This window comes from Aulonocara sp. 'chitande type north' Nkhata Bay, linkage group LG20 (genome assembly GCF_057382095.1).
Source record: "Aulonocara sp. 'chitande type north' Nkhata Bay isolate Kocher_YH1m ecotype deep benthic linkage group LG20, A_spYH_male_GT1.1, whole genome shotgun sequence".
Lineage (NCBI taxonomy): Eukaryota > Metazoa > Chordata > Actinopteri > Cichliformes > Cichlidae > Aulonocara > Aulonocara sp. 'chitande type north' Nkhata Bay.
The window spans coordinates 19,635,856-19,651,468 of NC_141363.1; the positions used below are offsets into that span (position 1 = coordinate 19,635,856).

The 15,613-nt window shown below is 42.1% G+C and overlaps 1 protein-coding gene across 1 annotated transcript; it reads left to right on the plus strand.

Annotated features, from left to right (window-relative positions):
- Nucleotides 1-1,029: 1,029 nt before the first annotated feature.
- Nucleotides 1,030-14,172, plus strand: LOC147305464 (L-rhamnose-binding lectin SML-like). Its single transcript, XM_086277784.1, has 9 exons — nucleotides 1,030-1,158; nucleotides 10,619-10,780; nucleotides 11,244-11,276; nucleotides 12,724-12,825; nucleotides 13,257-13,350; nucleotides 13,515-13,609; nucleotides 13,705-13,749; nucleotides 13,839-13,974; nucleotides 14,067-14,172. The coding sequence occupies exons 2-9, from the start codon at nucleotides 10,747-10,749 to the stop codon at nucleotides 14,170-14,172; spliced, it is 645 nt and encodes a 214-aa protein (XP_086133910.1). The 5' UTR covers nucleotides 1,030-1,158; nucleotides 10,619-10,746.
- The last annotated feature ends 1,441 nt before the right edge of the window (nucleotides 14,173-15,613 follow it).

Sequence of the window (15,613 nt, forward strand, 5' to 3'; positions counted from 1 at the left end):
AAGCTCATCTTTGATGATACCAGCCCAAACCAGTACTCCACCTCCACCTTGCTGGCGTCTGAGTGGGACTGGAGCTCTCTGCCCTTTACCAATCCAGCCACGGGCCCATCCATCTGGCCCATCAAGACTCACTCTCATTTCATCAGTCCATAAAACCTTAGAAAAACCAGTCTTGAGATATTTCTTGGCCCAGTCTTGACGTTTCAGCTTGTGTGTCTTGTTCAGTGGTGGTCGTCTTTCAGCCTTTCTTACCTTGGCCATGTCTCTGAGTATTGCACACCTTGTGCTTTTGGGCACTCCAGTGATGTTGCAGCTCTGAAATATGGCCAAACTGGTGGCAAGTGGCATCTTGGCAGCTGCACGCTTGACTTTTCTCAGTTCATGGGCAGTTATTTTGCGCCTTGGTTTTTCCACACGCTTCTTGTGACCCTGTTGACTATGTTGAATGAAACGCTTGATTGTTCGATGATCACGCTTCAGAAGCTTTGCAATTTTGAGACTGCTGCATCCCTCTGCAAGATCTCTCACTATTTTTGACATTTCTGAGCCTGTCAAGTCCTTCTTTTGACCCATTTTGCCAAAGGAAAGGAAGTTGGCTAATAATTATGCAAACCTGATATAGGGTGTTGATGTCATTAGACCACACCCCTTCTCATTACAGAGATGCACATCACCTAATATGCTTAATTGGTAGTAGGCTTTCCAGCCTATACAGCTTGGAGTAAGACAACATGCATGAAGAGGATGATGTGGACAAAATACTCATTTGCCTAATAATTCTGCACTCCCTGTATCAGATCACAGGTTTGATTAAAACTATTCAAATCAGTCACAGCTGATGACTGATAACTTTTTCTAAACACTTCAAATTTTTCTTGGAACCCAGCTTTGGTTACTGATGTTGTCAGGCTCTGACGGCGCCCTGACCGGTGGACCTGCCAGTGTGTATATTTGTGTGCGTGTGTATGTGTCTCTCCGCTCTTATGTGTTAGGAGGTAACCTAGCAACAGGCTACCTCCGACCCGGAAGTGCTGTCGCCCGGAGCTGCCGCACCTGCAATCAATCCACCGGCTGTTGCCAATCTACTACCACCTTCGGCAGGGCTACTTGATGGTGTGGCTGAGCGACAGACAGCGCTGGAGTATTGCACTAAGCCTGGTAGTGTTTTCGAGCCGCTGGCGTGTCTGAGCTACGTACTCATTCTGCTGTCGTGTGTGTGTTCACCCAGGGATTGACGGAGGATTCACGGACACAAAGGAAGCACTCACTACCACGCACGGGCTTACACGGAAGGAAGGACGCACTATCACCATTGTTGCACATTTGAACTGTTGTCACCTTGCTGCACTGTAAATAAACGCACTGTCTTTATTTCTGAGCTCCGCGCCTGAGTCCACTCTTTAACAGATGTTTGCATATGTTTGCACTCAGGAAGGTCACCTTTCGACCCATGGACCGAAACACTTTCACCTTTGTGAGTTAGAACAAAGATTTTCAATGCAAATCAGAATATTTTCCATACAAATGTGTTCCCAGCTGTACTCCTGCCGCACCCTGTCTATTACCGTCAGCTGGCAATGGGTTTGCATGTAGATCACAGGATTTAAACATTGCACGACAACTAAAAAGAGTCTTGGAAAAAGCTGCACAGGAAATGGCATCTCACTCATTTAGAAGATCATCATTTAACCAGGAAAAATAATCCCTCCAAGTGACTTTGTGGGTCCTGAATAATCAGGCTCCATCTTATCCTAATGACCTTACAGTGCCGTATGACAAATAGAGCACTTCGCTCTCAGACTGCTGGTTCACATGTGATTGCTCCATACAATGGGAAGCAGAGCCTTCAGCTTTCAATTCAGTTGAGTTCGAATACATTTTATTTATACAGCGCCAAATCACAACAGCAGTCGTCTCAAGGCAATTTATATTGTAAAGTAGATCCTATGGTAAAAAGAGAAAATCCCAAGAATCATATGACCCCCTATGAGCAAGCACATTGGCGACAGTGGGAAGGAAAAACTCCCTTTTAACAGGAAGAAACCTCTGGAGGAGCCAGGCTCAGGGAGGGGCGGGGCCATCTGCTGCGACCGGTTGGGGTGAGAGAAGGAAGACAGGATAAAGACATGCTGTGGAAGAGAGACAGAGATTAATAACACCTAATATTGCAGCTTATCTAAGGGAGGATTCAGGGTCTCGTGATCCAACCGTGGGTGTGTTTGGTGAAGGGGGATGTGGGCACATCATGGCCGGCGTGTCCCTGATTTCATTTCTGGTGAAATATTCTGGTTTCCTGTAAGGCTCTGCTCCTTTGTTCTTCAGGTAATTTGCATCATGTTAAAGTGAGCAGAGCCAAGTTTATGTAACCTTTCATTTAGTGCTGTTAACTCTATGTTTGGTCTGCAAAGGAAAATGTTCTCATTGTTGTGTTTTACATGTTTTTAAAATAAATTACAGCTTTAATCCAAACAGTGTAAACAGAGTCCTCCTCACTGGAATCCAGATATTCTAACATGCTGCTCTGCTTCAGGCTGAGCAGCACAGGATACGGTTGCAACACACATGAAATTTCATTTCGTTTCTTAATTTCGTGTTGTCCCTCAATACTGTTCTCTCCTCTGTGTGGTCTCAGACAGTCCTCGTATTCGATTTGCTTCACTCCTGCCCTGTTATGTGATTGTCATGCTTAACATGTGAGTTTCCAACAATAGAAGATGAGTCTTCAGTTCAAGCCTGACATCCTGGATTCTGGGTTTTAATGGTGAAAGGAAATAGAATAGAATAGAATAGAATTCAACTTTATTGTCATTGCACATGCACAGGTACAGGGCAATGAAATGCCGTTTGCATCCATCCAGAAGTTCTTTAGTGATATAGATATATTACAATATATATTAGCAATAATATAGATATGTGAGTATATTACAGAAATGGGTCTATTATGGTATGTTATAATGTACACGGTATGAAGTATGTTATGAATATGGGATTCATGTGGGATTAGAGCTCTGGGTAGCTCCCCAACTGGGTCTAGACTGGGTCTAGAGAGTATTTTAAATTCAGGGAATTTAAAATAGAAAGTAGCTCGTCCACAGAAGGACTGGTAGCTCCCCTTACGATAAGGGTTCAGATCGCGCGAACAGGTGTGAAATGTGTGTGTTTAGTTAGTTTGTTTGTTTGCTTGTTTTAATCAATTTTAAATCATGCTTTTTATTTGTTTTTGTTTCTAATGTCTCTGTAAAGCACTTTGAATCACCTTGTTGTTGAATTGTGCTATACAAATAAATTTGCCTTGCCTATAACTATAAGTATGTACAGGCTGTAGTGAGTACAGGCTATGAACAGGATATAAATATGAAATAAATAACTTTACAGAATCTGAGATATACAGCTATACAGAAATGTGAACTATGCAAGTTATAAACAGTTGTAGGATTAAAAATTATCGAATGTACAGAATGATTATTTACACAGAGCTATACAGTAGTGCAGTTAAGATCAGTGAGATATGTGGATAGTTTCTACAGAGGCTATATAAAGTGCTGGTGGTTGTGAGTGGTGGTTCACTCCATGTTATTATTGTGTTTGAGGGTACAGTTGTCCATTGTGGGTGTGTGTATGTTCAGTCCATGAGTTTAACGTGGGTCAGATGTCAGGAGGCAGAGTTCAGGAGTCTGACAGCTGTGGGGAAGAAGCTGTTCCGGTACCTGGTGGTCTTAGTCCGGAGGCTCCTGTAGCGCCTCCCAGAGGGCAGGAGGGTGAAGAGTCCATGTGATGCTGGGAGCAGTTGGTCGTCCAGGTGAGATCCTCGGAGATGTGGACTCCCAGGAACTTGAAGCTGCTCACACGCTCCACAGCCGTCCCCTTAATGTGGATGGGTGGATGTGGGTCAGCATTCCTCCTGTAGTCCACGATGAGCTCCTTGGTCTTCTCGGTGTTAAGCAGCAGGTTGTTTCTGTCGGACCACTCAGCCAGACGATCCACCTCCTCCCTGTAGGCGGCCTCATCGTTGTCACTGATGAGGCCAATCACCGTGGTGTCATCTGCAAACTTAATGATGGTGTTGGAACCATCAGCAGGTCTGCAGTCGTGGGTGAAGAGGGAGTAGAGGAAAGGGCTCATCACACATCCTTGTGGTACACCAGTGTTCATCGTGATTGTAGATGAGCAGCGGTTATCCAGCCGGACATGTTGGGGGCGGTTCAATTCAATTCAATTCAATTTTATTTATGTAGCGCCAAATCACAACATAAGTCGCCTCAAGGCACTTCATAGATACAGAGAAAAAAACCCAACAATCATATGACCCCCTATGAGCAGCACTTTGGCAACAGTGGGAAGGAAAAACTCCCTTTTAACAGGAAGAAACCTCCAGCAGAACCAGGCTCAGGGAGGGGCGGGGCCATCTGCTGTGATTGGTTGGGGTGAGAGAAGGAAGACAGGATAAAGACATGCTGTGGAAGAGAGACAGAGGTTAATAACAGATATGATTCAATGCAGAGAGGTCTGTTAACACATAGTGAGTGAGAAAGGTGACTGGAAAGGAAAAACTCAGTGCATCATGGGAATCCCCGGCAGCCTACGTCTATTGCAGCATAACTAAGGGAGGATTCAGGGTCACCTGGTCCAGCCCTAACTATATGCTTTAGCAAAAAGGAAAGTTTGAAGCCTAATCTTAAAAGTAGAGATAGTGTCTGTCTCCTGAATCCAAACTGGAAGCTGGTTCCACAGAAGAGGGGCCTGAAAACTGAAGGCTCTGCCTCCCATTCTACTTTTAAATACTCTAGGAACAACAAGTAGGCCTGCAGAGCGAGAGCGAAGTGCTCTAATAGGGTGATATGGTACTACAAGGTCATTGAGATAAGATGGGGCCTGATTATTTAAGACCTTGTATGTGAGGAGCAGGATTTTGAATTCAATTCTGGATTTAACAGGAAGCCAATGAAGGGAAGCCAAAACAGGAGAAATCTGCTCTCTCTTTCTAGTCCCTGTCAGGACTCTTGCTGCAGCATTTTGGACTAACTGAAGGCTTTTCAGGGAGTTTTTAGGACTTCCTGATAATAATGAATTACAGTCGTCCAGCCTGGAAGTAATAAATGCATGAACTAGTTTTTCAGCGTCACTCTGAGACAGGATATTTCTAACTTTAGAGATGTTGCGCAAATGGAAGAAAGCAGTCTTACATATTTGTTTAATATGTGCGTTGAAGGACATGTCCTGGTCAAAAATGACTCCAAGGTTCCTCACAGTGTTACTGGAGGCCAAGGTAATGCCATCCAGAGTAAGAATCTGGTTAGATACCATATTTCTAAGATTTTCAGGGCCGAGTACAATAACCTCAGTTTGATCTGAACTAAGAAGCAGAAAGTTAGCGGCCATCCAGGTCTTTATGTCTTTAAGACATTCCTGCAGTTTAACTCATTGGTGTGTGTTATCTGGCTTCATGGACAGATAGAGCTGGGTGTCATCTGCATAGCAGTGTAAATGTATGCTATGTCTTCTAATGATGCTGCCTAAGGGAAGCATGTATAATGTAAACAGAATTGGTCCTAGCACTGAACCCTGTGGAACTCCATAATTAACCTCAGTGTGTGAAGAGGACTCTCCATTTACATGCACAAACTGGAGTCTATTAGATAGATATGATACAAACCACTGCAGTGCAGCACCTGTAATACCTACAGCATGTTCTAACACTAGCATCCCCAGGCTTCTACCTTTCTACCTATAAAACCCGAGAGCAGTCAAATGGTGGAAGTGGCTTCTACCTTTCTACCTATAAAACCCGAGAGCAGTCAAATGGTGGAAGTGGAAGCTAAATTGGCTAGTCATTCATATGTATATTAGGTCGTTACCTAGGAATTCTGGAGGGAGGGGAGTGGGGGTGAGTGATTGAGGGGGTGGGGGAGTGTTTCAGTTTGCCATCTTAGGGAGAAATCAACACATGTCCTTTGTATGTCCTTTGTTGCTGACATTTATTGATGAAAACAGTACAAAAAACCAACCGTTTGTACACATATTTACAAATAATGATAAAAAGTGAGTGAGTACATTTCAACATTTTCAGCAATCACAATCCTGGCACTGCCACGGTATCTGTCGTCTGCATTTACCACATGTGTACCTGTAGCAGTGAACACATCGCACAGTGGCCTGATTTTTTTTTTGCATCTGTGTACTTGGATTTTAGGTCGCAAGCCACCCAAAACTTGCTCCATGCACCACTCAGCAGGCCATTTGTAAATATGTGTACAAATGGTTGGTTTTTTGTACTGTTTTTATCAATAAATGTCAGCAACAAAGGACATACACCCATGTGTGTTGATTTCTCCCTAAGATGGCAAACTGGAACACTCCAAGTTGGTGACTTTTGGAGATTTGTTTCCCTGGATGATTGAGAATGCATCAAGATGAAACACAAAAGGAAGCTCACCGCAGGCTGATGGAACCATTCCTAGACAAGGGCAGAAATGTTACCACGGACAATTTTTTCACATCGCTTTCACTTGCGCAAAAACTTCTTGGACGGAAAACCACCATCCTCGGCACAGTCAACAAGATTCGCAGGGAAATTCCTCAATCCACTAGACAGACAGATCGCAATGAATTCACCACTCAGGTATGTTGCAGGTCTTTTGTGGTTCTATGTTTATGTGTTTCATTGTGTGTAAAAGGGCTATGAAAATAACAATTTATCTTATTTCTTAGGTGTTTTCAACCTCTGCTGCCACGCTGACGGCGTATGCGGCCAAACGGAAGAAGACAGTCTATATTCTTAGCAGCATGCACAGCGTGGTTCAGACTGATAACACCACCAAAAGAAAGCCAAACACTGTCACCCTTTACAACAAAACAAAGTGTGGCGTGGATGTGATGGACCAGATGGTTCGGGAGTACACTGTCCGCAAAGGAGCACGGCGCTGGCCAGTCGCCGTGTTTTGTAACATGATTGACATGGCAGCACTGAATGCACATGTGCTGTATCAAGCATGCACCGGGACGAAGGAAAGACGGGTGGACTTCCTGGTGGCGCTTGCAACAGAGTTGGCTCACTCTCATGTAGCTGCGAAGAAGGCAAGAAAAGATCAGTTGCTTCGGGCAGAACCCTAAACACCGAGCCCTGGAAAAAGGGCCACGTGTCAGGTCAAACACAGATGCAAAAAAAATCAGGCCACTGTGCGATGTGTTCACTGCTACAGGTACACATGTGGTAAATGCAGACGACAGATACCGTGGCAGTGCCAGGATTGTGAGTGATTGCTGACAATGTTGAATTATTTGTAAATATGTGTACAAATGGTTGGTTTTTTGTACTGTTTTTATCAATAAATCTCAGCAACAAAGGACATACACCCATGTGTGTTGATTTCTCCCCAAGATGGCAAACTGAAACACTCCAAGTTGGTGACTTTTGGAGATTTATTTCCCTGGATGATTGAGAATGCATCAAGATGAAACACAAAAGGAAGTTCACAGCTTTTAGCAGCTCCCCCCCCCTCAATCACTCACCCCCACTCCCCTCCCTCCAGAATTCCTAGGTAACGACCTAATATACATATGAACGACTCCAGCATTTGACTGACTGCTCTCCGGCTTTTAAAGGTAGAAACGCAAAATGATGACTCCGCAGGGGTCTAAGGTAGAAAACCAAAATGACTGCTCTCCGGGGGTCTAAGTGCTAATCGCTCTAATAGGATATTATGGTCGACAGTATTGAACGCTGCACTGAGGTCTAGCAGGACAAGCACAGAGATGAGTCCACTGTCAGAGGCCATAAGAAGATCATTTGTAACCTTCACTAAAGCTGTTTCTGTGCTGTGATGAGCTCTGAAACCTGACTGAAACTCTTCAAATAAACCTCTGCAGATGATCTGTTAGCTGTTTGACAACTACTCTTTCAAGGATGTTTGATATAAAGGAAGGTTGGAGATTGGCCTATAATTAGCTAAGACTGCTGGGTCTAGAGATGCTTTTTGAGTAAAGGTGTAACTACAGCCAGCTTGAAGGCCTGTGGTACATAGCTGATTATTAGAGATAGGTTGATCATATTTAAGATCGAAGAATTAATTAATGGCAGGACTTCTTTGAGCAGTTTTGTAGGAATGGGGTCTAAAAGACACGTTGATGGTTTGGAGGAAGTAATTATTGAAGTTAACTCAGAAAGATCAATTGGAGAAAAAGAGTCTAACTTAACATCAATGGTACTAAGAGTAGCTGTAGATAATATTACATCTGTGGGATGATTACTGGTAATTTTTTCTCTAATGATAAAAATTTTATTTGTGAAGAAGTTCATGAAGTCATTACTAGTTAACGTTAAAGGGATGGTTGGTCAGGAAGTCCAGAAATGGCATCTTACTAATTTAGATGATCATCATTTAGCTGGAAAAATAATCACTCCAAGTGACTCTATTAAAAAAGGCTCTCAGTAAAGCTAGAACATTTCACTATTCATCACTGATTTTTAAGAAAATAAGAACAAACTTGAGTTGGGATGGGTCCCGGTATCGGTTCTGACATAAACGGTAGTAACCAGACCGAAAAGCAGCGCACATTTCGGTGCTTTTTTCCCCCCTGAGATGTCAGACACTTTAGATTCTAGCCAATCATTTTACCTTTGCGAGCGTAGTAGGCGGGCCCAGGTACGAACGTTCTTTTAGAGCAGAGCTACAGATTAAAAACGCCCAAGGCGAAGCGGTCAAAGTCCTGCTGTACTTCACAGCAAAAGATGCAAACTCAGCAGCAACAAGTGCTTTAAGCTGATACTGTGATACTGTCAAAGGAGGTAACACCAAGAATCTGATGAAACACCTGGCGACACATAGCGTTTTGTTAAAAGCCAAGAAATGAACCGTATTTGATAGCTTGCTGCGAGACCTCACACCGAGCACATCTACTGCGGGTGTGGTGTCTGTTATGCAACATCCCCCAAAAACACGAAGAGGAGAGTCCTGGCCCCTAGCCCTGCCAGTGTAGCAGAAATGATGAGGATGATGATGGCAGCAGCAGCCGTTCTTCTCTGCGTGAGTAGCTTCATGTTGTTCGTGTGTAATTTACGTTGAGTAGGCTAACCACGTTATTACATTAATGCATGTAAGGTGAACTAGCAAACATCATCATAGCTACATGCTGCTGTCCTCTTGTTTGATGGCAGATACTCCCTTCACCCTGGCTAAAAAGGCTAAAATGACCAAAGAAAAAGAGGGAAACAGCTGAACATGAGAGGTTTTTGGACAAAGTTTGTGTTCTCCATTCTTTAAGCACCGGCACCGTTTCAAAAGTACCAGTTTGGCACTGGTATCGGATAAAACCTAAACGATACCCATCCCTAAACTTGAGTCTGTAGCCAGGATGACAAACAGAGCTCCAAACATTCCTTTAATCTCAGCTATTAACGAATTCATGAATTTCTTCACAAATAAAATCTTAACTATTAGAGTGAAAAAAATACTGATACCAATACTGATGACCATGAACTTTTACTACAGAGATCAGAGCATGCAGTAGGTATTAAAGTTTCTGCACCGCAGTGACTTCAGTGATGTCTGTCTAACAGACTCCAATTTGCCTTCTTCACATTCTCAGGTTAATAATGGAGTTCCTCAGGGTTCCACGCTGGGACCAGTTCTGTTTATATTTTAAATGCTTCTTCAAGGTATCGTTACAAGGCATCGCATACTTCTTGGGTATGCAGATCAACCTAGCTCTTTGTAGCCAATTAAATTGCAGGAATGTCTTTAAGACAACACTGAGTCAGGAGTCAGAACAGACTGTACCTGCTGAGGAGACTGAGATCTTTTGGAGTGCAGGGGGAACTCCTGAAGACCTTTTTAGACTCTCTGGTGCTGTCGGCCATCTTCTATGTTGTTGTTTGTGGGAACAGCAGCTTATCTACAGCTGAGAGGAAGCGGGTGGATAAGCTCTGTCCCAGGATGTTCCTCGACCCAGTTCAGGTAGTAGGAGACAGAAGAACTCTTAGACTATGTCTCCCTCTCCATGCATGAAGCAGATTAACTGAAAAGCCTTCAGTTAATCCAAAATGCTGTATTTCTCCTGTATTGGCTTCCCTTCATTGGCTTCCTGTTAAATCCAGAATTGAATGTAAAATCCTGCTCCTCACATACAAGGTCTTAAATAATCAGGCCCCATCTTATCTTAATGACCTTGTAGTACCATATCACCCTATTAGAGCACTTCGCTCTCGCTCTGCAGGCCTACTTGTTGTTCCGGGAGTGTTTGGTCCCAACTATATGCTTTAGCAAAAAGGAAAGTTAAAAGTAGAGATAGTGTACAATGGTGCAGCTGCCATACAATGGCATGTTGTGTTGTTCAGGAACTTTCAACAGTTCTTCACACAGTCACAGTCAATGGAAACCTCTCTTTAAACACTTACAATATAATACTGTTGACTCAGCATCACAAACACTGTCTCGTTTGTGGTCTCTGACCAGAGAGACATGTGGAGATGTTCCATGTAAATATGAAAATTTTCCATACAAATATATTCCTGCTGTGTTCCTGCTGCACCCTGTTTTACATGTTGTTTATTCACATCCTGGTTTTTTCTTTTTCTCATACTTTTTCCATTCCAAACATCCAACATCCTGCACGTGAGAAGGAGGATACTCTGCTTTTCCATTGGCTGTGCTTTGCATGTACATCACAGGTGTTACTGAAACAGAGTGAATCCAGCAGCTCTGTGTTTGATCCTCCATCAGCTCTTCACTGTAATCCAGATCTCCTAACATGATGCTCTGCTCCGGACTCAGCAGCACACTGTGTGAGTACAACACACTGATCATCCTTTATTTATACATGAAATCAGCTGCACATGTTCAGTCTAATCCTTTTCTAGCTTTCCACTGTGCTGTACTGTGACATGCTTTTCTTTCTGCTTTATTGGATCACTTCATCTAACATCCTAAATACATGTTTGCATCACCTCAGCAGGACAGTTAGGCTTCACAGAGTCCTGAGAGCAATTCATGGCTGATCATTTACTTTGAAGAGTTGAAGTCAAACTGTCAACACAAATAAGTTTATTGACAAAAGTTGGAAAGATGAAGAGAATAAATGTGTCATTGAAATCTGCTGTTTAGAAAGAGTTTCCAAAGAATCCAGGTGTGAATGAAAGCAGCAGCTTTCTCCTGTTTGCTTTTCATTTCTGTTTCATGTTTTGAGGTGAATTCAACTTGATATCAAACACACAGTCTGACACTGAGCTTTCTTTCTGTCTCTTTCAGTGCTGGCAGCAACCTGTTCACTCATCACTTCAGGTAAATGCTGTTTTACTGCTTCTTATATTCTGGTCACAAAGAGCCTTTCTGTGAACTTTCTCATTATTAGAGCTCACCTCTTCTTCTTCTGTCTGTAACTACTAAATATTGTATTTGTGTGATCTAAAATCTAAACTCTATCCTTCACACACACCTTTTTAAAATCTTATTTCTGTTCCCAGTGAAAATGAAATGAACCCTGTCTGGTGGCTGCTGGGCGGGTGGGGGGGTTCTGGATGTTGTGGGGCTCCTTGTTGACATGTGTGAGGAAATCAGGGATAGAGGCTTTGGATTGCAACCTGGTGGGGGGGCTCCACTTCTTTAAGGAGCAGGTCTGGAGGGGGGGTTCCAACCTCAGAAGGAAACGCACCCCTCGTCCTCGTCCACACCCAGAAATACTTTGCAGTGTCAAATACTATGAATCTGCAGAAATACAACGATTTAGCAGAAACACTGTGACTTGGTAGAGATACCATGATTTACATGAACTCCTTTGACTTAGCAGAAATACTATAATCTAGCAAAAATAGTCAAACGTAGCAGAAATTCTATCATTGAGCAGAATTACTATGATTTAGCAGAAATGTGTGAATGCCTGTGAGCGTTCTCACAAATATGAAATAAACACATGTAAGCTGAGACTCTCTAAAGAAACAGCATTGTTGTTGTTCGGCTTTTCATTTCGCCATTTGTTGATTCACTCGAAGAACAAGTAACGTAATATAGTACAGTTTTATTTATATAGCACATTTAAAAACCAAAGCAAAGTGCTTCACAGTAATATGGAGAGTCAGCATAAGTCAATAACAGGGTACAAATCAGGCACTAACAGACCAGAAGAGCTAGATAAATACAAAATCCACTAAGAAGACAAAAACAGCAGGAACATTAATAATAAAAGCATAAATTTAATAAAAGATTTAAAAGTTAAAAATTTAAAAGATTTAAAAGGGTATTAACTGGTCAGGAAAGCCAAATCAAATAGATATGCTTTCAATCTGGATTTAAAGGACTGGATAGAGTCAAAATGGGTCAAGTGATCAGTTTGATATCAATCTTTTGTGATACACCGTCATATTTACATTATTTGTACAGTACCAATGATTTGCTTTGGTAGCTGCTCAAATTTCACTGCAGGGCAACCTGCATGTGGCGAATAAAGCCTTGATTGATTGATTGATTGATTGATTGATTGACTGATTGATTGATTGATTGATTGATTGATTGATACCAAAATTAGGGGGAATTTACGACTGTGCGCTATGTGCTTCGAATATTGTGTGTAGTTTTTGTTTTATACAGTTGTCAGTCAGGCCTCTAACTATGAAACAAATTACACTCCAAAAGACCCCGGGCTTCTGAAAAGATGACCCGGGCTTAAACCTAGCATTTATTTTACATTATACATTTACATTATTACATTATTATACATTTATTTTTATTTCAGGCTTTATCAGAGCTCAAGTTTCCGTTCCTCCTCCTGTGACCCCCATATCCACAGGGAGAGTGGTCACCTCTAACGGCCTCAGTGTTCATCGCCTGAGCTGTGGTAAGATGGAAAATAGTGTCCAAGAATTCACTGCAGATCAAATTCAGACTCTCAGGCTAAATTCAACAAACTTAACAAGTATTGGATGAACTGTTTATAGTTTACAGCCTTTTTATGCTTATTTTCAGTTTAAATTGTATTTTCCTGATCAACAAACCAACAGTGCATTTATTCTTTAAAAAAGCTCTGAGGATGTTGGACTGTGTATAAAAGTTCAGAAACATTTGATGTAGATTAGAAACAAAAACACTGACTTAAAGTTTCCTCCTTGATCAGAGTTAATGTAATATCCACTGTGGTGGTGTACAGAGGTACAATCCTCATTATTTATGGATCTGCAGCATCTGAGTCTGAAACTGAAGCCTGAAACCTGGATTATTGCATGTTGTGTTGAGTTGTTCCTTTTCTCTCATACTGTGTCTGTATAACAGTGGGTGGAATGATCATTGTGAGGTCAGCTGAGTACAGATGTGGAGGTGGAGTAACCTGGTCTCACAGTGACGCTGTGAACAACGTGACGAACAGGTGAGCACTGTGGGATGGTAGAAGTGAGCCTTTGATTCAAAAGAAGAAACAAACTAAAACCTGTTGAACAGCTTTACTCAAACTAACAGGAAGTAAATGATTACCTGAAAGTAACTTGTTTCATATCTTTGAGCTGAAAACCAGCTGTTTCTGTCTCCCTGCAGCTGTGATGGAAAAACCGAGTGTGACATACAGTCAAACATTACTTATGATCCTGGAGTCTGCAAATACCTGGAGACCACCTACGACTGCTTCCCACGTAACGACTCTGTTAAACCTGTGATTAGAAATGACTGATGAACCCAATCTGTACATGAATGATTACAGTTTCTATGGGATCTGTGTCTGTTTCAGGCCAAAGTGTAATATGTGAAAAATCTCATGGAAACCTTCAGTGTGGTGAGAACACAGCTTCTCTTTCTTTGTACATTTAATGCAGTTAAAAATATCACCATGGTTACAGTTTGACTCTATGAACTCTTCCTCAGATGAAGGACAGGTTATAGTCGTCTCCTGGGCGAATTATGGTCGCCGTGACACGACCACGTGCCCTGATGGATATGCTGATCACGTCAAAAATGTTAACTGCTCCTGGCCAGGAAGCATGAACTATGTAACTACCAGGTACAGATGCTGACTCTGTTTCTTCAGCTCTCCATCTTCTCTCAGATGATGCAGTGAATTTTCGCTGATTCACCTTTGACCTGCATTCACAGGTGCAATGGGACAAACAACTGTACTGTTGAAGCAACGAGCCCATACGACCCGTGTGTAAACATTTATAAGTACCTGGAGGTGTTTTACACTTGTCAGGGTAAGTAACTCAAATAATAAACTTCTAAAGATAATCTTTTAGGGTCGGTACATTCAGACTTGTTTTTGAAGTGAATGAAAATGAAAATTCTTCATCATTTTTAAAAGATGAACCTTTCTGTGCTGAAAAGAATCATCAGAAAATCATCAGTCACGAAGATTTCGTCAGTTTGTTTTAGATCCTGAGTGAACACCTCGTGATTTTATCATCAAATAAATACAAATATTATAAAATAATGATAAAATAAAAATAAAACCAGTCAAAGTGACATTTAAAATTAAAATCAGCTGACATTTAAAAACAGAATTCAAAAAGTGTTTACAAAGTCATTTGAACGAACAAAAGGTACTTTTGCATAAGTCGAACAGAAAATCAAGCAGGACAGAAAACATTATAATGTGGAGACAGAAAGAAAAAGATTCGATGAAAAACAGAAAATGACAATAACAAAGACGAAGAAAACATCACAAAGTTGATTCTGTTCATCTGGACGAGCTTGTACTCGCCACAATATTACTCATCGAGTGAATAACTCAATTATAAAAAAGTCCTGACACGTTTTGTGCCTCATTGCTTCGTTTAACGCTCAGCTCTGTCATCACGATAGAAATGCAACTGTTTCTCCCAGATTTGCCACTAAAAACAGGCCCGCAGCAGAAACCTCACTGGGAGCAGCGTTTGAATAAAACGTATGACGACATTATGTCAGGGCTCTGTGTGCGGGCAGGCGGAGAGGAGGATCCAAGCGCAGGACTCGAACACAGAATTGTGAATCAGAACCTTAGCTTTATTGCTGACATGAAAACCAAACGTGAAGTGACTACTGAAACCGGAGACCAGGAACACACAGGCATAACCTGAAGGTACGACGCGACACCGAGCATGGGAAAACACAGGGCTTAAATACACAGGGTAGTAATGAGGGAATGGGCCACAGAAGGGGGACACAGCTGGGGGAGATCAGGGCTAACGAGACGGGGGAAACAAAGCTGCACACACTAACATAAGACAGACTTTCACAATAAAACAGGAAACATGAATCACAACTCAGAGACACGGACTCAACACAGAGAGACAGAAAATGACACATGGAACTGAACTATACATGAAACCACAATTCCTAAAAAATGGATAACAGAAACATGAAACTCTAATAATAATAATAATCATCACAACCACAAGAGAACAAGAAAACAATCCATGATGCAAAATTACACCAAAACATAATAAACTCAAAATACTGTGTCCAACGGACCCAGAACCGTGACAGTACCCCCCCCCTCCAAGGGCTGGCTCCCGACAGCCCAAACAAAAAAAGCACAAAGCACCAGGCCAGGATAGAGGGACAGAGACCAAACAAAAGACAAGGAGCACCAGAGTCCAAAAACGCAGGAAAGCACATCAAAAACAAAAACCAGAGCTCAACAAGAGTCCACAAAAAGTTCAGGG

Bases quoted from the DNA above. Each gene is read 5' to 3' on its own strand.
- LOC147305464 (XM_086277784.1), top strand. From the start codon at position 10,747: ATGATGCTCTGCTCCGGACTCAGCAGCACACTGT. The intron at 10,781-11,243 runs GTGAGTACAACA...TGTCTCTTTCAG, and splicing joins CGGACTCAGCAGCACACTGT to TGCTGGCAGCAACCTGTTCA. The intron at 13,351-13,514 runs GTGAGCACTGTG...GTCTCCCTGCAG, and splicing joins GTGAACAACGTGACGAACAG to CTGTGATGGAAAAACCGAGT.